The sequence below is a fragment of the Phaenicophaeus curvirostris genome, chromosome 1 (genome assembly GCF_032191515.1).
Source record: "Phaenicophaeus curvirostris isolate KB17595 chromosome 1, BPBGC_Pcur_1.0, whole genome shotgun sequence".
Taxonomy (NCBI): domain Eukaryota; kingdom Metazoa; phylum Chordata; class Aves; order Cuculiformes; family Cuculidae; genus Phaenicophaeus; species Phaenicophaeus curvirostris.
This window is the reverse complement of record NC_091392.1, coordinates 34155037-34181840: the sequence shown is the minus strand read 5'-3', so window position 1 is coordinate 34181840 and position 26804 is coordinate 34155037. Positions and strand designations below refer to the sequence as shown.

Sequence of the window (26804 nt, the reverse complement as noted above, 5' to 3'; positions counted from 1 at the left end):
TACATACAGGGCAAAGTGAAAATGTTAAGGTTCTGGAGAAGCTCAAGATCTCAAGATGTCATTTGATTTTCATCAGATTTTTATTGATAAAACTTCAATGGAAGTATTTTTCTTGTTTGCTGTTGCTGGATTTTTTTTTTTTGGTTTGATGCATTTTGTGTTTGCATTGTACAAAATATTTGACCATATGTAAACGCTTATTTATTTTGCAAACAGTACCAAATAGCAAAACAAAGGACTAGTCTTATTCCTCAAAAATGAGAAGGAACAGCTGCTGCTATACAAAATTCCTTTAAGACATAGGTCACTTGTGTTTAGATCTCTCTCCTACCTTGAGAAATTTTATTATGCACTGAAGTTGTGATTGACTTGCTCCAAAGATTATCCCTCAATGCTTTTTCTGCTTTTTCTGTTTTTTCAAGTCAAATATAATTATTCAGGGAAAGAATGACTGCAGTCTGCTGGGTAAGACATTGACCTAGGGGGTAAAATATATCATGTTGTGATGAAAAATACAGGATTCTAGCATACTCATTGTGATATTTTTCTAGAGGGTAAAGTTTTGTATTCCTTCAGATACCTTCAAAGACCTGAATCAGGATTTTCCATATTCTGGATGAGTGACTTATGCAGTACTGTTAAATTAAAAGTTCTGTTGCTCTATCCTTAACTTTGCATATTTAGTTTGATTTATGTTTTCCCCCCTCACAGCTGCCTAGATTACCTCAGTTCAAATTTCTGCATGGTTTTAAATCAATGAAACTGTATTTTCTCAGCAATTAAGCTACAGGACTATTATAAAAAAACCAAAAGAACATATACAAAACTTTTATTTTCTTTTATCTTGATTATTCTATTTGCCTTAATGGCTTTTTGAAAAGATATGTATTTCTGTGGCAAGTAATCTTCATACTTTAGGTAGCATTTTTTAATTCACTTGTGCAATAACCCATCTTGATCTTGAAATTTCAATTTAAATTTTTCTCTGTGAAATTCCAAAAATTGCATAGGGAAATTGTGACTTGCTTTATGCAAATTTTGTTATTCCTACTTAGGAATTAATTAGACATGAATGACAATGATGAAAGTGAATTTACCATAGCTAATGTAGCCATTCAGAAAAAAAAAATCCATATAGCATCTGTAGTTAATTTAAAAATAAAATAAATATGTAACCTTCACTAGTTATTCCCAAACCAGAAGTTTGGCAATACGTGCCAAATCTGATTGTCCAGAAATTTAAGTTCATTTTTCTCAAGTTCTTAAGGCTTTAATACATGAAAATGGATCCTTTTGTTTTGCTGCCTTTAGAAATCACATTTTCTGTGTAACTACAAAGGATAAATAAAATTGCAGTTCTTACCTAATTATTCGACTCTGGAACTTTCAGAGTCCAAGATACACTAAGTATCAAAGGACGCAATACTGGGGGAGCTCTGCTTTCTTCAGTGTGCAAAAAGGTGCTGAGATGGAGGCGCATTGTTAACAATCACAAATGGAAATTATGCAAGGAAGAATATAAAAACAGAAAACGTTCTTGGTCACATCAGTGTTGTAAGGACAATTTTCACCTTTTACTGGAAAGGATTATGGAAAATGCAAGACAGATAGATAGCTGTTAAAATTAAATAGAATTAACTGATGCTGAAGGAAATACATGTTGGCTTACACTCGCCTTTTTTTTTCTTTTCAAGTTATGAAAGCTGCAGTGATTTCCAGAATTATAACAACTTATAATGAACTGTTGATCTTAGTATCATACTTACAGTTTCCTGCAAGTCTGGCAAACACATAATCATTTCCTCTGATGATGATGGCAGACTATATCTATAATTGTGAATGAAAACATATGGAAATATTATTATATCAGTTTTTTCTTAGCAAGTAATATATATACATTGTTATACCTGTGCTCTAGTAAATTAAAATGCTCTCTTAATAAAATTAAATCATAATTTCATAGAAACAGCATTCTAAACCCTTCTATCTCACCATTTATCTTCAGAAGTTTAGGTAATTTTCTGTTGTTTTTCCTTTATGGATCTCCCTATGTTGAATTAGGTGATTCTGATTCTTATCTAGAGACTCGATTGTCTTACGCATTTAGAGAATAATGCTCTTTTAGTATAGGAGACACGTGGAAAGCCTTTCTAAGATATCAGTAAAAGAATTACAGTGGACTGTAGGGCTTTTATATGGTACCAAATTTAGATTGGTAGTGACAGCAGAATAGGCATTACTTGGCTTAGTTCCTAGACAGTTCCAATTCATTATTATAAAACGAAGAATGCAAAAAAAATCCCACAGCTCTTTTTAATCATAAATACTACAAACACTGGCTGTAACCCCTTCTTTTGAAACAAAATGCATGGAATCCTTAACATCCTTGTGTCTAATACTGATGCTGTTAATGTGATTGTTATGAAACTGTACCGACATAAACCTCTGTAATAATGAAATACAAATGAAAGTAAATAATTTTTTTGTTCCGTTGAGCTTGCATAAGAATGCAAATGCAGAATTTTTAAGAAACAGTTAATCCTGTTGTAAATGTAGTAACATCTGAGGATTTTCTCAGCCAAATTTGTACTAGGGAACAAAAAACCTCTTGAATCAGAATGAATTTACTCTAATGAACTCCTAATTTAAAGACATGTTACGTTACTAGGATGGAATAAAAGAATTTAAATCTGATTATGAATATGACCTTTTTTTGATAAGTCAACTGAAATGTACTTGGGCTTAGCCCTTAACCCAAATCCTGTTCTGCCGTGGCAAAATGAAGTCAGTGCCTTCCCTGTGGCCCAGGAGACAATGTGGATCCCTGTGGGGTGGCCAGGGCCTGTCCCACCTCCAGTCAGTATTTTCTCAAAATTTCTCTTTTGACCTTTTGTTTTCTGTTGTTCACCTTAAAGGTTCAATCTACACATCTTAAGAGTGTGGTTGTTGGTAGCCTGGCTACCAGCCTCAGTGAAAAACTGTCAATAATCCAATGCCTGAGAATGGCAAGTGTGGAGTCATTAAGGTATCCAGTTTGGCAGTTTTACAATGAGTTGTGCTTTTACTTCAACAGCAGAGTTGCTTGTAGATTAGGTAGTACTCAGTGTGAAAAAAGCTCCTCAGTTCTCTGCATTGAAAGACAAGACATTTGCTGTTTCACAAAAAGAAACAATTCACTGAATAATTTGAAGTAGTTTTTCTGTACTCCATGCTCTAAATTAAGGAGCTGTACTGCAGGCAGCTGTTTCCTGATTTTGGTGTACGAGCTGTCCTCTCTTTTGCTGTGGTGTCACAGAAGGAATAATTGCTCCAAAATGCAGATCGGAACTTGTCTGAGGGCCTCCTGAGTGACAGGTCCCTTTCAACATGCTGTGGAAATTTACTGAGGAACTGAAAATGCTTTTCAGATTACAAACAACCAAAAGGGCATCTTATCCAGGTATAAAATAATGTTGATAATTATCTCCTTCCTCACAAGATTACAGAGCTGTGTCTACATTAGCAAACAGTTTATCCCTACAGAAGTGATTCTGTAGACCCAAACTGTTTCTGCTGTGGGAATGATGTTCACATTATATTCATTCAGTGGAGAAAGCTCTTGTTGCTGAACTGGGAAGGTGGTGCATCTATTTTCGTCCTAAAGGGATTTGTGTCCCTCAGAATTATGCCATGATGTCATCCAGATCATACTAAATGGGGACAACTCAAAAATTAATTTGAAAAGTGGAGTCCAGCTCCAAATTGGAATGCTAACATAAATGCACCTTGTAAGAGTCTCTGACGAAGGCATTAGAGGAACAGAACACTGTGTATTGATTTGTTGTGTCATTCACACGCCTGTTGTGCTCTGCCTGCAAATTCTGAGCTATAGATCATGCAGCAGGAAGCTGGGTGTAGACTTTTAGGAAATGTGGGTTATAACTTGTTATTTAATGAGTCTCTGACCATATTAAAATGCTATTGCAAGGCTGACATAGTACAATTCTACGTGAGTGCATAGTTTCCTGAGTTAGACACACTTGGATGAAACTCAGGCTTGTATGGTCAATATGGTTCTAGTGTAGCTGATCGTACCCTTTAAAATAGGGTGTTTGAAAAGGGCCTGGGAAATTGATTTGATTTTTCAAGGAAGACTAGGTGCCATTTAGATACTTCAACCATTATTAAGCAAATCCTGACCTGACTTGAATCCATTCCTAGCAGGCCACCACAGGAATAGTCTGAATTTCTTTTCAGTATGAGCTGGTTATAAATCATTTCTACTGTTTCAGAACACGGATAAGGAAATAGAGACTGAGAGGAGACTTTGAAATTATGTGGCATATAGCGTGATTCTGAAGGCATCATTAGTTACTATATTCCATTTGACAGATTACATAGCATGCTGGGGCAAACAAAACACCAATATTCAATGAAACCCTGTGCATAGATAGCAAAGCCACTATGCTATAAGTAAATGAGAATTCTACAAAGAAGTTAAAAATGCAGATTTTCCTTGTATGCCTACATAGGTGTACCTCTGCAGAATACAAGGCTCTGTTTCTGGATTAACTACTAGACTCTGTGTTCTAGTTCCCAGCTGGTAGTTTAAGGTTGTTTGTGCAGCCTGTCCTCCTTTCTTTAGCATCCTCAGAGTGAAAGAAGTCTTTACAGATGCTATAGCTCAGGAATGCAGATTTGCATTATGTACCAGACCCATATTTTGGAGGAATGTGGTCTAACTTTGGTCTTATTCTTTTTTTCCCCCTGGAAGTGGTGCCTATGGTGGCTGTGACAAATAAGCATGCTTTAGGACTTGACATTGAAAGAGCAGGAGAACGTATTCCAACTGTTTCAACTATGTTTACTCCCAGGAGACAACTCTCCTGCCTTCCTAGTGTGTCATGTCAGCTCTTAGAGCTATTTTGGTTATTGCACATGCAAGCTTCATATATTTCTGTGATTTGAGCAACCTGTTATTTTTTATTTACAGTTGAACTCTTGTCTTCAAGCATGGCCCAAAATGTGTAGGAGTTAGGTATAAAATACAGATTGGACTCAGACCTACCTATTATTTGTCAGAAGTACCACTATGCCTATTGACAGATATAATTGCCATGAAAATAGCAGGGTGGAATTCAGTCTGAGTCTTGCTTCTTTCTTCATCTGCAGAGGTCTGTCGCAGTGTTACTTGCCAGAAGAATTCTCTGGAAAGACGAAATTTAACCTTCATTGGGGAATCATGCAGTAGAATCTGAATGGTTCCTGTGAATTTACTAAATGTCAGGTTGGCAAATCCTGTAATATAACTACAGCATTTAATTCTTACATTCATGTAACAACCCCAGAATTAGTCTTCCAGTATTGCTTGAAAGATGTTATGTTTAAGATGGTAGTCACTTTAAATGGATTTAATAATAACAGAATTTTTTAATTGATGTATTTGCACTCTTAAAGTACTTCTAATGGTATTGTTTCTTCTATTTTTTTATCTTAAAATGCTTAATTAATTTTTAAATTACATATTTTTATTCTACATTTCCATTGCAGAAAACGAGAATCTTTCATATCTTCTCAACTGTCATTCTTGTCAGTTTTATGTTTCTATGATGTCATTGGTAAAAAAAAGAGGACAATAGGAAGATTTTTCAGTTTAAAGCAAGAGTGATCAAAAAGACAGTGAATTCTTAAAATTTTAAGTGAGGGAGCCTTAATCATGGAATAGTCACCCATAACTCAATAATGTGACTTTAATTCACTGAAGTTAGTAAAAAAGCAATTCTAGTACTGAATGGTTTAACAATACAGTACTGTGACTGAGTTGTCTTAAATTTTATGACACAGAGATGGTAGTTGTGCCTTGAAGATGTTGAGATCTTATCAAGTGTTCATCATCATGGCAAATTTTTGGATGAAACACAGTGTGGGTTCAAGTCAAGAGCCTCACATTTTTTTCACAGACAGAAATGCTGTGATTTTTTGGTTTGTTTTTTTTAAGGAAAATGAAATTCCTAGGAACAATCCCACTACTCTAATGCACTTGGAAAAAAACTTGTTTATAGTTTTCTTCATGAAAAACTTAGCACTTGGCTTTTTGTACTAATGTACAAATAATGAATCCTGATATTGATGTAGAGACAAGACTGGAAGAGACTTCTCTAATCACAACTCTGAGCATCCTGATCCTGTCTGCCTGCAAGATATCATTTAATTCATTCTGTATGGATGTGTTTCTTGCCCTCACTGTATTTATTTCTTTTCCTTGATTTCTCTGTTTCCTTTCAGCCTTTGTTTTGCTCTTCCAAACTCCACCTGTGTCTTCATTCCTGTGACCGTCATAGAAGACTTCCCCATGTTTTGTGGGTTCAGTTTTTATTTTGTGAAGATGGTTGACCAGAACTGGATATATTCTGATAGTTTAAGAAAAGTCATACTTGTACTTCTGTGTATTTATTAGAAATGCATCTTCAAGTAATTTATAGGATTTGCCTTTTTCAGCATCTCATGACACATTGATACTGATGTACTCTGAGTGGTCAACTAAAAAAAGGTAGTTGTTTACTTGTTTTTTACATATGTTGCTTCAAATTATGAATTCCCAGCTTGTAGCAGAGTTGCTATTAATCCCAGATACTCCTTTTCAGTACTACTTGCTGTTATCGCACCTGGATTCACTTTGTAGTAATCCACAGAGTCTCTGGCTTAACGTGTAAGTTCTGGAGTGACACTATAGTAAAAGCTTTATCTAAATCCAGACAAATTATATCTACTTCATTTCTTTGTCTGGAAAATCAGTTATCTTATCAAAAAAGCTGTCAAGTTAGTCTGGCACAATCTATCCCTCGTAACACTGCTACATTTTATCCTGTGTTCTATTTATTTCTCTGTCTTTAATTTATCTTTTTCTTCAAAGTCTCTTCTAAGCTCTTGCAAACTGAAGAGGTCAGACTAATAGGCTTATGCTTGTTCAGATCATTTTCCTCTTTGCTTTTAAATGTGAGCACTTCAGTTGCCATTCTCCACTAATATTTGATGCTTTCTCTGCCTTGATAGATTTGGAGGCTTATCTCTGCCTCTGCAATGGCCTTTATGAAATCGCAGTATACCTAGTGATTCAGGTCTCAGTGAGACATTTTGTTCAAAGCTCACTGAAGTGCTATCCTGTTTTTTTCAGTTAAACTTTTGATTGGATAGGGAGATATGAATAAAGAAAATTTAAATAACTATCTGCAAGAGGATCACATTTAAGATATAAGCAAATACTATTCCTATGATGATCAAGTGAATAGATAGTACCCCTGACAACTTAAAGCTCCTTTAAGGACAGAAACTGGAAGAAAAAGAGTTTAAAGTGGCACAATAATGTTAGAGGAAATAATCTGAATTGGAAACTACCCACCATCTAATACTGAACACTTAACTGTCAGAGCTTTTTTTAGAAGAGTGTGGGACATCCTTGGGCAGATTGAAGATATTAGAATATCTTGGATATTTAAATATTTTGTGATGAATGGGATGTGTAGGTCTAATGCTAGAATATTCCTATACACAGAAGTACAGAATCTAACCCCATAAAAATTCATGACATTTTCTTTCTGTGTACTTGATAATGTATAAGCATTCATGCTCATCACTTTTTTGCTGGTCCCAATGAAATGACCAAGAAAGAATTTAATATGTACACAATTAAATACATCTTCACTGTTTGAATTGAAATTGGTAAAAGGACAGTGCATTTCTTGTTTACTCTTTCTTTGCTTTCTTTATTGCTTTCAGTTAAATATAGCATCTGAAAATTAATGAAGGTGAAAATTACAGTCAATTGTGTCTACAAAGAACTGGTGTTAATCTGGAAGCAGGGGAGATTAACATTGATAGCAGTTTAGAGAGAAGGCCATTCATCAGTATCATCTCAGTTTTCAAGGCGATATAATTACAACCAAACATATCTTTTTGGAAGAAAAGAAGTTTTCCCCTAATATCTCAGGGTTCCTAGCTGTGAGGTGGCATGCAGCTAGGTGGCTGAAGTATTTTATAGCTCTGGCAATTTAAGCATCCATGCTTATCAGATTTTGGAAACAATAATATATATGTAAATTTTACATCCAAGTGCTATGAGATACTGTCAGCAAATGTAATTACCTGTATGTGCATCTGTCTCCAATTTCCTGTTACTGGGAAACTAATTGCAGTATGTAAAGGAAAATGCTTTTTTGTTTATTGTGTGTTTTCCATAACCTTTTATTTTTCTGATATTTGAGATATTTTCCTTTCTTGAAACTATCTCTTCTTATAAAAGCTCATTTGCAAACCATTTTTCAAGAACATGTGTGCATACATTTCTGTTTGAGAAAGAATGTGCTTAAATTTAAGCATGTGCTAAGTCACACTGTTTTAAATAAAAGACAAGTATGGTCATGCATGTCAATCATATGCATAAGTAGTTTTGGGAAGAATAATTAATTTTCCTCAGTGTCTCAAGTCTTTGCATAGTAGCCTTTCAAAACCCCTCCTTATGGCATTAAGCCTGAAATTCTTCAATCTGCTTTCTCTGCTGTACTTCATCTGAAAGCAACAGTGGCAACCTTACTGTATTGATCTGCCAACAATGCTTTAACTATTTGTGAATAGATCTCAATAGCAGGGCTAAGCTCTCTAGGGCAATTTATTCTGCTGTTAAAAGATCTACACTGCTAAATGACAACTTTTTGAAAAAAACCCCAGCTTTTTCCTATGAATACAGAGATTTCCTCTATGACTCCATGTCAGAAGTGTGCTTTTCTAGGCTAAATTCCTATTCTTTTTATTTCCTTACCCACCTAGATCAAAGAAAATAGCTTATGAGAACAGGCCTGTGTTTTCCCCCAAGCTTTGTTTCAGAATCAGAATGCGCTTTGTGTCTGTTACAGGCTGTGATGTATGAAGCAGAAAGAAGATTGATTTTCGCAAGCTAACTTGTACCTGAAATAATGAGAGTGGCAAATTACTTGTTCACTGAGCAAACATGACAGGAGTGTCATAGAGGGAATTTATATATATGCAAACACATGGGGGTCACATCAGTGTTACTTTTACAAAGTGACCTTATCCACTAGAGGAACATTTTTAAATCTGCATTAGCTTACACAGGAAAGGCTAAATAAAGCTGCAAATATCTGCATTGCGTGGGATGTAAAAGCTAACACAACTAATAAATAATGTAAGAATCAACACAGTACAGAAAATAATTTAAACGGCTGCATTATTTCTGTACAAGAGATGGGTTCAGAAGTGATTTCTGCTACTCATTTAGGGGTTCTCAAGTAGCAAATAAAATATTTGTCATAAAAAGAGAAGTGAACGTGGGACTAATTTTCTATAAGGTTTTTGTCTTTTAAACATTTCATCAGGATTCAGTAGAGAAATAGGCTTATGCTTCCCTTCATGAACACTTATATTCACAGGATGTGTGTTTGCAGAAGACAAATGCATGTTACTGACACTGTAACTTTCTACATATGTAAAGATGTAAAGCAGGAATGAATGAATTCTGAACAGCCTCACAGAAGCTAATGTTTGTAAAGAAAAGAAAGAAAAAAAGGAGCAATAGAGAAAAAAAGTGTCACTCCTAGGAAACAGATGAGAAATTTATTTGTGTATGAGCTCTTAAGGGAGTAATGAAAGGTATTATTTCCTTACATCTTTTTCTGCTCAACAATAAAGATTACATGAGGTTACACTTCACTAAAAATAGGAAAGCAAGGCAATTTAGCACTGGCTGTACAATGTAAGGCAATTCCCATGTGATTCTCCTCTGTTTCTGAACTGTTGGAAAGGTGGCTGATCACAAGCCCAGAAGCAAGGGAGGAAGAAAGCAGGAACTCAAAAGCTTATGGATGCTACTTTGCTGGAGTGAAAATGAAAATCCACATCCGCACATGGCAGATTCAGTACAGTCAAATAGTTGAGACATCTGCTTCTGGGAGGAGGCTGAGAATGAGTTGGAACAGTGAGGAGGAGAGCCTATGCAACCTGTTAGTGTATTCACAGTCTGCTTCTGATGAACCACAGAGGCCAGAGAAGGATTTCTCTTGAGGTAGCAGTCTGTGAAGATTCTCTGTGGCATCAAATGTGGTTTCACCCTGAGAAAAAAATCCTGCAACTTTTAAACTCTTTTTTGCACTAATCACCAAAACAGGCTATACTTGAGTCATTGATACCAGATCTATGATGGTCTCATGGAGCAAGCAACAATGGAAAGGAATCTTATGGAGCAAATGTAATAAATTCTATGATTTTATTCACTGTGTTGTAGTATTACTGAAGAGCTAGTCATGGCAGAATCATCTCACACTCAGCCACTGTCCATTTGAATTATGTGGGTAACAACTTTTTGTTTTATTTTCAGTGTGTTCCTGGAACCACAAAAGAAGCTATCTTTCTTTTACCTTGCTTCTAAACATATTGAAAAATGAACTAAAACATGGCAGACTTTCATGTCCTCTTTTGAGTATAAGTGCTGAGAGTTCACCAGGTTTATTTCCACTATGTTTGGGTTAGAAACGGAAGGAAATTTTTGTTACAAATAAACTTATAGGTTCATGTAAAATTTATTTTTAAATGTAGACATCTCCCATAGCATGGCTATTCTCAGTTTTGATCACCTTTGACTTATGTGGCACTCTTGAAGGCTGCAAGGTCACAGTGTGGGAGAGGTTCTGCAGAAAGAAAGCTAAATAGAAGAGGAAAATGGCTCACAGAGAAACCTATTCAGGTTAATAGCTATGGTTTGTTTATGGAGCTCTGCATCACATCTAGTAAAAGAAGGTCTAATTCAGAGCTCATTTGTTCTGTTAACACAGCCTGTAATGTTAGTGTAATAACAGTATGGTGATGGATTGAATTTTATTTCCTGGATGCACTTTCTTGACATGGATCGGAGTTTCAAGAAGCTAATAGTACTGTTTCAGAGCTGAGGTCAAATGCTATTTATTTCTAGTGTCTTCTCAGTGCTGTATGGTAGGCTGCTTTGCAAATCCACTAAAAAATACCTGGCACCACCCTTTCTAAGTCCAGGTGGCAATGCACTAAGGTGCCAAGTGTATCTCGTGGTATCTCCATGTTATCTAGCTGTGTGTCTGGTTTGCTGATGAGATGCTTCAGTTCTAATCTCCTGAGTTTCTTGGACTATAAACCTTTCAATTTTTATTTCTGGGGTCGTATTCCTACAGTGTGACTTCTGAGTGTTTATCAGCAATGCTGGGAGCAGGGTGCTCTGTACCTTGTTTCTGCTTATGCAGCCACTTGCCTGCCCTTGGACTGACCGTTGTGAGGGGCCGACATGCAAAATTGCAGGTCTAGTGTTATACTGCATAATTAGCTTGAAACTTAGCATAGACTTCCAACTTTTTATTTAAGCTGCTGTACGCTTTAACTGCGGAGATTTTTTTTGATACTTCTGCTGATGGCCTCTGAACTATTAATCTTGAGCTAGAACTGCTACCTGCACCGACTTTTCTGTGAATTGTGCCTGTTATGGGACTGCTACAAGACAAAGTTATGATTTTTGCCCTTCTAAAGGTGAATATCACAAATAAGTAATGCAGAATAGTGTAATAGGCTTGTGGTACAGAACTGGTGTATTGTTTTTCTCATGACTGGAAAATCTGGCAATGGCATTGAGCCCAGATTTTCTGTGTCAAAGCCAAAATCTTTCCATTACCTTACAATGTCAGTCTCTTCTATATTCAGTGCTGGCTTACTTTTCTTTGGTGTACTGGGCTGTGGGCAGAGGTTTATCTTCACTCTGCCACCTACCCTGAGGGGCTGCTGTTCACAGGCAGATAGATTGTTTTTCTCTCTTCCCCTCCTGTTGCTACTGTTTATCCTTATGTATTTGCATTTTCTGCTGTGCATTTGCAGCCAGTCTTGCAGCACAGAGAGTGAATCTGGCATCAGCAGAGTACAGGAAGCAACTGTATTAGATTCAACTTTGCTTAATGGTGCAAGTCCCACTGGGTTTTGAGCAGTGTTGGGTAAGTGAATAAGGAAGATTTGATTTTAATGAGAGGTGACTAGGCACCAGCATCACAGTGGGTGCATTAAGAGAAGCCAGGAGTGAAAGAGTTAATTCATATTCTCTTCACAGAAATAGCTGTGAAAGCGCTTATGCTGAATGTGCATTCCTGTTTCATTTTTTTGTTCTTATTTACAGTGACAAATAATGTGTTTCCCTTTAGCTTTGAGTGCTTCATAAAACTAGAGCTGATGATGAATATGCAGTTTACACTCCAAAGGTACTGGAATCAGTACAAGAAGCCAGAGCTTGGTGTGGTTCACAGCACACTGTGTCTTCCGTTGTGATTATTAATCAAATCAGGCTTTCAGGTCACATCTCCCATCCTAGGTATAACACTTGCTTACTCCTCTCTTTTTTCTCTAATAAATGTGATATCTGAACCTCTGGGAAACACAGTGTAGATGTGTGACTTCTGTCAAAGGATGCTGAGTTCTGTTTGCTCTGAGTTCAGATTTAAAAGGGTTTGGTACACTCCCTAGTGGGTTGTTAACTTGAGTTGTAGTGTTTCATTACACCCAGCCTGGTGTGGAAACTTACTGGTGCCTAACAAGATCTCATCAATCTGGAGAGCAAGATTGTCAGTTTTGCGGGGCGTGGTCTGGTTACAAGTCCGGAAATCTTAAGTGGAGTTGTGGGATGTGTGTAGGGTTGCCTTATTAGCGTGTGGTGTTCTGTTAGAAAACCATTTGCTCAGAGGAAAGGAATTGCTTTGAAAGAATGTAAAGAGATTTGAGACTTTGAACAGGCTACTGGTTAGCTCTATATTAGAGCAGTATGTCTTTCACAGAGTCGTGGTTGCCCAAGATAGTGTTGTACATAAACAAAGCAAAAGAGATGCTTTCAAATGCCTTTGAGCTTCTTATGAACATAATAGGAGACAAACGTGCAACCATACCGAAACAATGCTTTTTCTTCAGTTCAGAAGGGCACCCTAGTTCCAGGCATTACAAAACAGCAATAATTTTGTTCATGGAATCAATTTTACAGGTTTTCTAGTACAGTGATTTGAAACAAAAAATAATCGCCCTGTTGACCTATCAGAAGAAATGTGACCATCGTGCCCAGCTGTTTCTTATCCAGCTTTCTAGGGCCCTTCTACAGGGAATGAGAAGTGAGCCTAAATTCCTGAGCTTGTCTTTTTGGCAGGTGGAGGAGTATTTTATCTTTGGAAGAGGTTACTGAGAAATAAGTCATGTGTTACATTGTACTTGAGCCACCACAGTGGCTAAGCTGTCACAGTGGAAACATCACTGAGCAAGATGAGATGGTTGCTGTGTGCAATTTATCTTGGTGCAATAAATCATCTTTTCATTATCCAAAGATAGACAGGAGAGAAATAAGTGCATCTCCCCTACTTCAGTCCATGCTTCCAAATCACTCGTGTCTTCCTAACAGGATTTCTCTGTGGGAGGGTTGGTATATGAGATGTAGGTCTACTCAAATCTGTTATGTCCTTATGACTTGTGGACAGAATCAGAAAGAGTTGCCTTCCCAAAAGCTAAACACCACACAGTCAGGGGGAACACATTGACCATGGACACGCTAGTGGAACTGTTGTGTTCATCAAAACCTGCAGCATAGCTGCGTGGATTCATCATTCTTTCCAGTTTTGGAGTGGAGGTGTTGAATTCTCCTGATATTGACTAGGTTGGAAGAATGCTGGTGGACCAGGGAGGAGGTAATACTGATGCTCTATAGGATATGCCTCATTTAGAGCTAAGTAGAATTCAAGACTTAAGGGTTGCCAACCAGATACTTAGAAAAACTTCTTGAAATCTCCTTAAATCAAGACAAAAAATGTTTTTTGAAGAAGTCTCAAGATAAATACTTATTTTTGTGTATTTTGTTTTCAGGATGAGTAAGAGGTACTTACCGAAAGCAACAAAAGGAAAACTGCTAATAATAATATTTGTTGTAACGCTGTGGGGGAAATTAGCATCTGGGGCAAATCATCATAAAGGTAAGAAATTCTCTTCTTTTCTGTTATACTGTTGTGTCTGAGGCTTCTGTCAGCAAATTGAAAGTGTCCGGTCTATGTAACCTTTTTCCACATGTGTATTATTTGCTTCTGGTATTGATCTGATAATCAGAACTAAAGGAGGATGGTTTTCAGTGAATAGCCTTTTATTGCTTTCTGGAGAATTTAAGTATTTCTGTCCCATTTTCAGCATTCTCAGATTTTAGTATCTTGTTGGTATTTTGTAATGATGATATGATTGAAATGATGGTAAAAGAATATGGTAAAGTAAAAAATCAAAAAATGCTTGTCTCATAAAAAATAGATATATATCAGATAGCACATATGTGTGCCATAAATGAATTCCTGGAATGAACCTTAAGAAAGAAGCGATTTTTAATAACATGTATGCTGCTACTGTGTGAAGTTGTCTGTCAAGGCTAACTTCATGGATAACATGTGCTGAATGTGCTTGTTTTATCACCAAAAAAAACCCCCGTTGTTTTGCAGTCATATTGATTCCTCTCAGTCACTGGACCAGTAACTTTAGTAACTTGTGGCAGTATGAGATTTGTTTCCTCTTGGTCATTCCAGCTCTTTAAAATGTATACACACAAGCAGAAGGTGTAACCATTTATTGAAGCTTGTAAGAAGTGAGCTTGTGTGCACACTTACTCTCTCTGTGCCTGTGCACTTGCGCGTATAAACCCCTAATACGGGGAACAAACTGTCTGGATTCACATACTAATATCTTCTTATAAGCTGATATAACCCGAAATGTGATCAGCAGTATAATACGATTTTGACGTCCATTTCTCATCATCATATAGTGTATGTTGGCTGTTTATGTTCTTATTCAAGATCAAAATAAACTCTATCAACTTGAGTACAGTTAAGTGTGTGACATGGACACTACTGAGAGCTAAGGAGTTAAATAGAATCATAGAATCATAGAATAACCAGGTTGGAAGAGACCCACTGGATCATCGATTCCAACCATTCCTATCAAATGCTAAACCATGCCCCTCAGCACCTCATCCACCCGTGCCTTAAATACCTCCAGGGAAGGTGAATCAACCACCTCCCTGGGCAGCCTGTTCCAGTGCCCAAGGACCCTTTCTGTGAAGAATTTCTTTCCTAACGTTCAGCCTAAATCTCCCCTGGCGGAGCTTGAGGCCATTCCCTCTTGTCCTGTCCCCGTCACTTGGGAGAAAAGGCCAGCACCCTCCTCTCTACAACCTCCTTTCAGGTAGTTGTAGAGAGCAATGAGGTCTCCCCTCAGCCTCCTCTTCTCCAGGCTAAACAACCCCAGCTCTCTCAGCCATTCCCCATAAGGCCTGTTCTCCAGCCCCCTCACCAGCTTTGTTGCTCTTCTCTGGACTCGCTCCAGAGCCTCAACATCCTTCTTGTGGTGAGGGGCCCAGAACTGAACACAGGGAAGGATTCCAGTAACACCACTCAGTTTATTTCTTTATGCTCATGTGCATTTTATTATGTTCCCTCTGATGATAGGATTTCATGATCAGGTATTTTTTTTATACCCAGCGGCTAGATGTTTTTCTGCTGTGTGAAGATATCTTTCTTCAAAATTTGTCACTGATTAAGGACCTCGGGACACAGAGGCACTTTCTGCAAACTATTTGTGAGCTGCAATTTGGCTACAGACAAAACAGATTCCAGCGTGGTCCTGCAGGCCACCAAGGGCGGGTATCATGCCAGACAGGAACCATGCTGACATCCTTTGCTCATCATTTGTTACCCTTCTGAACCAGAATATGGATTTGTGCTGCAGCTTGCCAGTTTAGTTGTCTGTTGGAAAAGAGCCACGCTATCCCATCCTGGTTTCAGAATTCTTTTGTCTTTAGTTGTCTTTCATTAAAAATCAAGAAGCCCATCTCCAGACCATTTTGATTCTGTCCACAAAAGCTAGTCAGGCTGTTTTTGCCTTAATCCAATTCAATCTTTGCCAAAGTATGCTTGCTACTCTTTTTGAAAAACTGATAATTAAAACCTGTCACCAGGTATTTCATGGAAACAAATTATAATCTTAAGGACTATTTGGGGAATTAGTGCTTTGTAGTTGAGAATGAAATCATCCCCTGCCAATTTCAGCTTTCCAGGGGTATTCGTGCGTGGGAGATCCCAACAGAGCTATCCCATTAATTATCTGGACAGTCCTTGGTGTTTGACCCCCCTTGCCTTAGAGCAGAAATAATGAGAAATATTGAATTTAATGACTTTAGATGAAAATATATGCAGAAGAACCCCCTGCAAAATCAGATTATTAGCTGTAGGGACTTCTTTACAGTCCTGCAAGTTAAGAAAAACCTTTGATTCTTCTTTTTCTTTAAGTTGCAGCTTTTCGTATGTTTGGCAAAATATATGAGGAAGCCTTGCAGGGAATAATAGTAAGAAGCATCATGACTTGAGTGTTTAATTTGGAAAAGCAGCTATTATACATGTTCAGATACTTTTGGAAAGGAAAAATATTCAGAAGGATTTGGACATGTGGATTTAGTAGATCTGCAAACCAGCAGCATTCACTGTATACAGGAGATTATTTTTAAAAGCACAAATCAGAGTTACACAGCTCAATTGCCATTAATTTCCACAGAAACTGAGAGCTTAGCTTCCTATTGTGTCAAAGAAAATCTTCTCCCTACTCTATTAGTAGAGACAGAACAAAGGTGCATTCAAGGAAAACTTAATACTGTTCATCTTTGCGTAGTTTCCAAATACTGAGAAATGTGTGAGTTTCTTCAGTGATAATTATCCCTAGCATCATTAATCTTCATTTATAGAAGTCTTAACATATTGACATGACAAACCCTAATGACTTTGAAGGAGCCCTACAGTTTCAAAGATCAATAGTCTACATTTTAAAAAATCTTTAATTTCCTATTGACTTAGTCATATTTTGCATTTGTTGTACCAACTCTTAAACCCGTCTCTTTTTCTGAAGGCTATTGTAAAAGGAAAGAAAAAGAAGGAAGGATCAAAAATGTATGAAAAATTGTTTAATGAGCATTCTGCTTTCCAGGCAGACTTCAGCATGTATATAAACAGCTGATTCTGACAGGCTGTCTGTAGGCTTGTTGTGCTTATTTCAGGGATACGATATAAATGAGAAATCCTAAGTCAACACCAAGAAAAGCAGAGGCTGAGACAAGGACTGGGGAACACCAGTCTCTGAGATCCAGTTGGGCAACCATCAGGTTTACAAACTGGGATTTCAGACTGCAGCTTTTCAGCGTCAGGAGTGGGTGCTAAGTCCACCCTTCTTTCTCTTGAGAAGACTGTTTGGAAGACACTTCTGCTCCCTTTATCTTGGCTGATTGTTAAAATTTCATCAGCCTGGACAGAAAGTCCAAGAGCTAAAAGACATAAGTGCTCACAATGTTTAAAACAAAACACAAAGCTGACCTTTTTTTGCTGCCAATAGGATTATGAATTCTCCTATGTAGTTCCTGGATGTGCATATACTTATGTTCCATTTATCCTGTATTCTGCAAGGAAATAGGAAAAATACTCTTTCTTTTTCATTTTGCTGGGGACCCTGATCATATGTTGATGTGCATCTTACCTGACAACATGCGCCTATGAATCAGCCTGCAGCATCAGATCCATTTGTGCTGCAGTAGCTCTGTATGAGAAGACAGGCAAGAGTGGCATATCAGTCTCCAAAAGGATGTTGTCAAGGTTATGAGTCTAAAAACTGATATGCCTTGAGGGTGGCTGAAAGATTTTTACCTCAAGAAATCCATAAGGGTATTTTATTATAAGACTGATCCTAATCCTCCTATTCATTGATATCTCTTGGAAAACAAATAAACCTCTGTAAACATATAATGCTCACTGACAGATTTGGCAGGCAGGCATCAGTTCAACATCACTGTCTGTTTGCTGTTACTATCATAGGGAACAGGAATTGATTTGGTGACCATTGTATCACAGCCTATTTTTAAGTTTTCAAGTGTTGAAGTGGTCCTTTAGAGAAAGAAATGTACTGATACCCCCTTAAAATCTCTCCTTTGAGGATAAGAAGCTGCTGCAAGATACAGTTTCTACCCTAGAGCTAAAAACTCTCAAAATTTGGATTTCTTTGAGCATTTTGTGATTACCATATTTTTTTTACATTGATAATGTAAAAGCTGAACTTATTCATCTGTTGCCTATCATACAGTTAAACTAAACTCTATTATTTGTGGTGCAGAATTGCTGCTTCTAATTGTATGTGCATTTGTGCTAAATTAGAAGTCTGAAGCAATGTCTTGCTGTTCTTGAGGAGAAAAATCAGTCTTGGTTTCTTGTTGCAAAGGAATAGCTGTCCTGAAGCCCAGCTGAATAAGGGAGCCAGTGAGCCTTCAAAGCTGCTTGTTAGATTACCCTTCTGGGATGATTCCGCTTTTCTCAGCTGTCTTGCCAGGGCAGAAGCACTGCTGACACCGGCATAGTGATGTAGGACATAACCCGTGCCTGGAGTTTGAGAAGGGGTATGACTATGAGGAGCGAGAAACCTAGTTATAACTGTGGTGTGCTTTTAGGTGGTGCTGATGTGTTAATTGACATGGCTGGACTTCATTATCAATCATCCTCTTCCCTGGTCACCAGATCTCTTTCCTTGTGTTTTATGAAAAGAAATACAAATAAAATGTGCAGAGCAGTCCTGGAAAGCCTAAGGAACTGGCTGAAAATTTCAGGTCTTAGTGGGACTGAGTTAGAAATGCTGCTTAACTATAATCATTGCCTCCAGGTATCTTATTTTCTTTAGGTAACTTATAATTTCTCTTTGCTCTGTAAGAGCTTTAAAGTCTTATGTCTAGATTTGTCTTGAACCAAACAGAAAGTCAGCAGGGCTCCATAGTCTAACATAAGTACCCCACATGTGTTTTTGAGAACGGAAAATTTTTTTCAGGGGATGAAATCTCATCATAGTGAACAAACTCAGTCAAATATGATGCTGTAGGCCAGCATGGGCAGAAGAATGCCTGATTCTAGAGAGTGAGCGGAAGGTCTCATAGCCCTTGCAGACAGATGGAGTGGTGCAAGTTCATTCTTTCAGCTTCTAGCATGCAGTGGAGCTCTGTTAGCAAGTGCAGTAATGCTAAAGCTGCACTGAATCAGCACATGACAGGCTGCTGGCTCTGCCTGACCTTGGGCTATAGAAAGGATTTGTTCAGAGGAGAGATAACATAGCACTTTGTTAAAAGGTATGTAATGGTATGTGTGCATTGCTGCAACACCATCGTGCCTGTTTCATGCACAAGCAATAAAATTCACTAGCGGATTAGGACAGCTGTTTAGATGGTGTAATGCGTAATTTATATTATATTTATGGTTCTTTTGTAAAATTCTGAGGAATTCTAGGGCAGTGTGTGGGACTTGAGACATGCTGATGAATCTTGTGCAATTCTTCCCAAATTCTTGGTGTTGTGAATTATGCCTTGAAGATAGTTTTGATCCTCTGATCTTTGCAATAGATTTTCTCCTAGCTAAACTTTCTCCTTACAGTTATTCAGTGACTGATACTCATCTAGCTGCCTATGTGTAACTCTTACTATAAATGCAACTCTATGTTTGGATGTTTCTTTAAAGTCTAGCACTGTCTTGTACTCCTTAGATTCCCAGGAAAAATCTTTATCGTCAGAAGTATCATATGTTATGGACATAGGTAGATGTACCTTGAAGTTTGCTAAAGGCAGTGCCTAAGTGGAGGTGCTTCTCAGCACTGCTGATTAATTCTCTTTATTTGTCTTCCTGATTTGCTGTATATTTAAACCTGAAACAGCAGAGCAGAAGATATTGCTTTTCTTGTGCTGACTGCTTGCTATAGATCAAATAAAACTGTCTTGAGGGGCTGAGGGAAAGTCTCCAAAGGACACGGGTGATCAAGTAGAACAGGACTAGCTTGCAGGAAGCCTACAGCAGAGGTAAAGACTGAGGAAAAGTGGAGAAGACTGAGAAAGAGACAAAAAGCTAGCCTTTTGAGGTGATGGAAAGAAAGGGACTTACGAAGCCAGATGTGACTGTTGAGGGTCTCTGGTCTAAGTGCAGACTTGGAAAGAGAAATCCATTGCACCAAGTGCAGATTTTTTTATAAGCCCTTTTATTTCTGTTCAGCTTTACTCAGTGCTGCTGAGTTTTCTCTGTTTTAAAATATGTTTGTGTCTGGTTTATAAGTAGGGCTTTGAATTATTAGTCCTGCTGAAATTTTAGGGTACTCTGTAAGAAAAACTCCACTGCAGATTTCTTACTGACTTTTGTCTCATTGCATTTTGTATGAAATATATTATCAAAAATTCTTGAATGTTGCATCAACTGAAACATCACAGAAACTAGGCAGTTCTACTGCTGGGAAAAACAGTGGAGGTTACAATAATTCAGAAGGGCTGTCTCAGCCCCTCATTCTGGTATCTTGCCATTGTATTAATACTGTGCAGGTTACTGAGAACAATGTTCAGAAGCTTAGGTAAATACCTACAACACACTGCAGGTAAATAATATTGTCTAGTTTACATTACTCAGGAAAACGAGGGGGTTGCCTGTTATTTTGGTGTTTGACATCTACATTCCTAGTGTTTAGAGTCACAGCTTCTCCATCAGAATAGCCCTAACTGATACATGTGAGACCTCTGCAGTATTTAAACTTTTGTCTTTCTGTAGAAATGCCTTCGTCGTGAAGTTTTAGTGTTTTAGTATGAATGTACCTCTGTAACCTTTCTGTTGAGGTTTTTACATGGTGTAGGAGACAGCGTTCATAATGCAGAAATAGAGGATGTTTGTATTCAATTTTAAAAGCAGAGCCCTTAGAGCAGAGGACCAAAACCAGATAAAAGACATCCCTCCTTCCAGCTAGGTAACCACTAGACAGCCACATGCACTCCCTTGTTCTTCATTCCTGAAGGAGTCCTACTGAAGGTAACGGCATTCTTTGGTGACGGAAGGTATGTGGTTTGAACCTCTTTGAGCTGAAGAAGGCTCTGAATAGGTTGCCCAGTTCCGTTACATGGTCTTTAATACAAAGAGTAATCAGCAGTAGTACTGCTTTTTTCCTCTGTTTGCAGTTTTTTGTAGTGCCTGTACCATAACATTTCCTGACGGATCTGGTCCCATGGGTAAATTTCATGTGTCCAACCCGCACCTTGTGGATGTGTGGGCTTGTCAAAAGGAGCAAGAGTTGTTCTGCATATTTACAGGTTCTTGACTGGAATTAGATAGGAGAAAATGGCCTAATATTTAGATAAGGGAATTTGCAAGCATGTGGACGTGTGTGTGAATGCCTTAGGGGCTACTGGGTGAGGCTGGAAGATGTCTGATGGGTCAAAATATTAGATGGAGGCATCCACTCATCCACTGTCAATTTGTCAGTCCTGCTTCATCAAACTCTTTTGTCATATTTGGCAAGTGTCTCAAACATGGATAATCTTATCTTTTGTGAAAGTTTGTCTCAGAGATAGATTCTCTTTAATGCTTTGTGTGCAGCTTTCACTAACTTAATTCTGAGTGTAATTAATGGTTAAATATAGAAACAAAGGAAGATGATAGTTATTTTAGCAGACATGGAGAAGAAAGATATTAGATGTCCTTATCTAGCTTGGGCATTAATTGAAAATTTTACTTATATCAGGATCAGAACCTGATACCAAAATTGCCATTTTCTTGAAGATAAAATAGAACAGTCAGTCAAACACTTTCATATCAGTATCTGTCGCTGCAATCTAAAATGCTAATGCAATATCTGCTGGAATTCAGTAGATAACATTCCTTGGCCTTCTGCCAGGGTATTAAGGAAAATAATTTTCTCTGATCGCCAAGATGCCAATAGTTCTGATGGTTCTCTGGGACATGGGTGCAGAAATGACAGCAATAGCACTTATGCTTATTTCTTTGTGCCTCCAGCTCCATCACAGCAGATATCTGCCTTCCCACAATTTTTCCCCCATTGCCACCACCACTTTATTGTTGAAACTTGGCTGTCCTTGAGGCAGCCGTGGAGAGAGAAGTGGGAGAGCTGCAATGAGTTATTATGCATTTTCCTTTATACTGACCACTTACTTATTTCTGTTTATATTTGGCAAATTTTATGGTTCCTTGATGCTTTTCAACAAGACAAGTAAAAGGGGAGTATGTAGCAGTTCTTTATTTTGGACCTGGTCTTGTAATTGTAATGTAAAATTTTTATTAACTTTCCATGAGTGAGTACCCAGGATCTTTTCCTTTTATATAGTCAGATTTTGTGTTGTGGTAGAAGGAAGATGATTGTGCTAAAGATTATATATATATATTTTTTAAAAAATACATACTTAGTTGATTTTAGATTTAGAAATGCTGGACTTTTTAACACTTTCAACCCTTTCATTTATTAGTAATGTTATCTTCCTTTGGACAGCTGGCCCACCAATCAGTTGGGTTTTTTGCTGATTTCCATTTTGGAAGATTAAGCTTTCCCTGGCTTTTTTTTTTGTTTGGAAAATATTGTAAATGTTAAGACTGAAAAAATACTGATAGCATATTTACTCTGTTGTTACTTTTTCCTGATATAAGTAAATGTTGGCATCTCCCTAATACTGAAACAAGACCTACTTTTACAGTTTTGTATTCTTTCAGATTTGTCCTGTTGATTTGTTATGTATACTATGTAATGCATTCTGCTATATTCCTTTATCCTTATACCTAGAAAAACAGTGCTTAAATTTGCATGCTGCAGTTTTGACTAAACCCGCAAAAATAGCATAAAAGAAAGTGTTAGTCCCCTAGTTAGTTGTCTTTATTCACCTAGTCTTAGTTTAGTAGCACCACTCTCTTGGATCTGTTGATCGGAATTTTCTTGTTGTTTCATTAACTTGTTAAGTGCATAGTTACTGTAACATATGATACTATATTATTGTTAGCATTGCCAGATTTAAAATATTGCTTTCTGGGTGTATAGATGTATTCTGAATTTTTCATTTTCCTAAATGTCATCAATATGTCATCAAAATGTCATCAATTTCCATGTCATCAATAATATCTTATATAAACTTTCCTTAGAGTGGAAAAGGAAAGTAATGGATTTTAGATGAAGTTGTGATGTCCCTTTCTGGAAACATTTTTACTCATCGACTATATTGGCTACAGTGTGAATAAGGAGGATCCTTCCAGCACAGACAGATAGTAAAAAAAGCTGTAAGTGGGAAATTTATTACAAAATTGTAATGGGAAATACCAGAGTGAGTTTATACAAATAAAACCTTTTGAGGAAATGCCATTCTCTATTTATTTAAGTGCTTAATGCAGATAATGGGAGTCTACTGAGTTACTCCAAAAGTGTGAATTCTTATGTGCAGGAAAGCTCTGAACATACTTTCTGGTTGAAGTTTCCAGCCTTAGAATTTGACATGCATTGTAAAAGAGCCATGTCTGAGTCTGGAGGTGGCTTTGGAGCTCAGGTGGTGGGATCATCTTTAGGTATACTGGAAGGTCATGACTAGAACAAAATTTATGCTAATATCCTGAAACCAACTTTGTTGGATTTTTTTTCCACTGGTATAACAGCTTTGATTTTTTTTCCCTGTCTTTTTCCTCACAGAAGCATTCATAAAATTTTATTTGTGTCTGGGACTATCAAGCAGGAATATATCTGAAAAAAAATCTGAATACTTTACTGTTTCCCTTATGTTATGTTTTCTCTAAATTCAACATATTAAGATTGTGTCATTTTAACAGGTCAAATATAATGGGTTGATATCACATTATAATTAAAGGCTGATCCTTAACTATCCAGATATGTAAAATTACCATTAGGGCAGAATTAGGGCCAACTCTATCTTCAAAGTCTTGACCTGGCTTCAGGTATACAGACTATATATCCCAGTGCTGGTCTTAAGGTTTACTGCATTGTTCCTTAGGCTTTCCAACAGGCAATCCATACATGCAATGATGACTGTCCCATACGTATGCTGGTGTCTACCCCTGTTGTCCTACTCAGGGGATTTCATATGTTCAAGTTGGGAGGTTTGTGCCTGCAAAATTCCATCCCATATGGAGATTATTTTTATAGCATTCAGGGGATATGTTAATGTAACTTTCACCTGCATCCATTTTCTGCTGATGATGTCTAAAGACTATGCCCTTCTCTCTTGACACTCTTCACTGAATTTACTCTATAGCAGTGTTAAGTGATTGCTTGTACAATGTCATATTTTAGAACAGCTGTTCTTTAGTCATACAACTGTGAAGAAAATGTTCAGAAACAGTTCCCTATTCGAGGGAATAGCAGGAGAAAAATACTTCATCTGTTTTTGTATTGCAATATATGAAGTTCCTTACTGAACCAAAATTTTTTTCTTTGGGGGACTAAGGAGGACTTACCCTTTTAAGGCTCACTGAGGCAGTCTTCCACTGTAGTAGAGATTTGTTAAAGAGTCTCATCTTTTTGGAAGATCAAGGAATTGATCTGAGCCCAAGCTACGTAAATCAACAGCTCCCAAGTAGCAAAGCTTGTGTCTATGTGTATGCATATGTGCATGCATATGCATGCAGAGGTGTGAGAGACTTGGATGAAAGAGAAAAATGCAAGGTCATTGCCGATGAAGTAGTTTGTGTGTACCATTTTGATGATTTTAAAATGCTTATAGCTTATTTATGGAAGTTTCACAAAATAGTAGGTGCTTTTTAAACTTAACTGAAAACTCAGGGAATTTTCCACAGCGTCCGCTCTTAGTCATCTCTCTTAGGTGATCTTAGGTGATCATTCCTTTCACAAGGTGGGAATTCAAGCTTTTAGTGTAGGTGTGACTACTCCCCTGAATTCATATACCAGAAAGTTTGCAGCCTATTGAACACCTTCTCAAACTTTTGGAAAATCTCTTAGTATGAGGGCTCAGTTTGGATATTGTTCTTTTGTCTGCCTAATAATTCTTCTCCTATATCATGGTCATAATGTCCAAATAAAATTGTAAAGGTCTTATTTTATTTCTACTGTTCAAATGGAGTCTGATATTGCAGTTCAGAAGCCAGTGAAATTTGGTCTGTGATAGATTCATTGATATCTGCATATCATTCTGCAAATGTTATTCTGTTGTCTTAAAAAAGATTTGATTGCAAAACCTGGATTTGACTTTTGCTCTATTTCTCCATGTTGAGCCAAAATACACAGAAAGTCTGGAAGAATTCTTTAAATTTGCAGAGGTATAATACTGAAATTGTGACCTTCCTATTAAAGTGTGAAAATACGATTTAACAGTGACCAAAAAAGCCACTTCTCCACATAGATGGAAGCAAAGCCGTGGCATACATACTGAAGAATGGAGGCTGGCTTGGGGGTTTAGATGACAGAAATGAGGAAAATCATGAAAGACCAGTCTGCTTTGTGCAGCGCTCTTTTACCAGGCTGAGCAAGAATTCTGTCTGTAGCGATGACGAGGCTGAGGCAGGAGCTGCCAAGTCTGTCTTGTTCTTTTTTTCCCTGTAGATTTGTATAACTCCTGTACTCAAATTGTTCTCAAGTAAAGGCCGTAGACTTGGAATTCTTTTTGCAAAATACTTCTGGCTTCAATATCAAGTGTCCTTGAATGACAGAAGAAGAAAGTGAAATGCATGGGTTATTCTGGGTGAACACAGAGCTGCAGAAAGGATATGCTTGAGAAAGGTGTTCTGTTAAGACCAACACGAATTGTGGGTGCTTTGTGGCATTTAAGTGTAAGTCACTAGAACTGCTTTAGCTGAGTCTGTGCTTCAGCACCGTGTGTGTGATGAGAGCTAGGTTGCTGGGAGATGTGGCTGAGTTGCTGGGAAGGTCAGAATTGTTCTGGATCCAGAATTTGAACCCATGACTCTGAATGCGTCTGATGAGAGGGGAGCAAGGATGAAGCGGTTAAGCCTGGAATTCAATCTCAGTGAAAAGAATAAATCATACAAAAGACCTGAAGTCATCAGATTCCTTCAGCGAGCTGGAAGACTAAGGGAAACCAAAGTTAAGTTTTTAAAGGTGGCAGATAGCAGAAAGTATTGTACCTAGGAGCAACAAAATGAAAAGATTTTTTAAAGTAAAACACTTAAAACTTTGCTCAGTTTTGTTATGTTATGTAAATTTAATACCAATAGAAAAAAAAAAAAGATTACTGGTGTTAAACTTTCATCTAAGATGCATTGGCATGTGTCAGATTAACTATTGAAATTTTGTGAAATGGAGCCTAGAAGGTGTGCTAACTGCTAGACATTGCAGAGTGGAAAGAAAATATATTTCCAGTGAGTGAATATTGAGAAAATAAGCATCTGGAAGAAATGGGAATTTTGGATTCTTAATTGCATCATTCACCCCAGAACATCTGCCAGAGATATTAAGAGCAAATATAACTGTATCTGAGAGAGGATATAAGTTTAAATAAGGAAGGAGGAAGAGTAATATTGTGCCGTCTTGTTACATTGCTGCACACTGTGAATGTGAAGGCTGTGTAAATCTCTCTTCTCCTAGTTTTGGTTCAAAAACACCTTAGGAGAATAAAAATGCAGTTTCCATGCCTATGTTTACATTTTCAGAACATGGGAAAATCCAGAAAATCTCCTTTATGATAAGTAAATAATCCAGATTTTTGCATATTTTGTCACTCATCGTAACAATACATAATGTACTCGAAAGCTGGGTTGGAGGAGACAAAGGGCATCCTGCAGAAGTTATGCCCTGGAAACATCTGAGAAAAGAATTAACCTTTCATACTATTACGCCACTCCTGTTCTTAGTATAGTTTAGATGGTCACAAAGGCTTCTTTGCTCTTTGTTGTCACACCAGCCTTGGAAACTGCTCTTTGGGTACTGTGGCAATGAAGAGC

At 37.5% G+C, this 26804-nt stretch overlaps 1 protein-coding gene across 7 annotated transcripts in view; it reads left to right on the top strand.

The window, feature by feature from the left end:
* TAFA2 (TAFA chemokine like family member 2) overlaps positions 1–26804 on the top strand; it is a 192510-nt gene that overhangs the window by 122666 nt on the left and 43040 nt on the right. For 6 of the 7 annotated variants that reach the window (XM_069852312.1, XM_069852303.1, XM_069852294.1 and 3 more), the window contains exon 2: positions 13891–13997. In XM_069852312.1, coding sequence (XP_069708413.1) covers positions 13892–13997 — 106 coding nt within the window. In that variant the 5' untranslated portion in view covers position 13891. Of the gene's footprint in view, positions 1–11973; positions 11994–13890; positions 13998–26804 lie in introns of those variants that run through there. The other variant, XM_069852270.1, reaches the window with a different exon arrangement.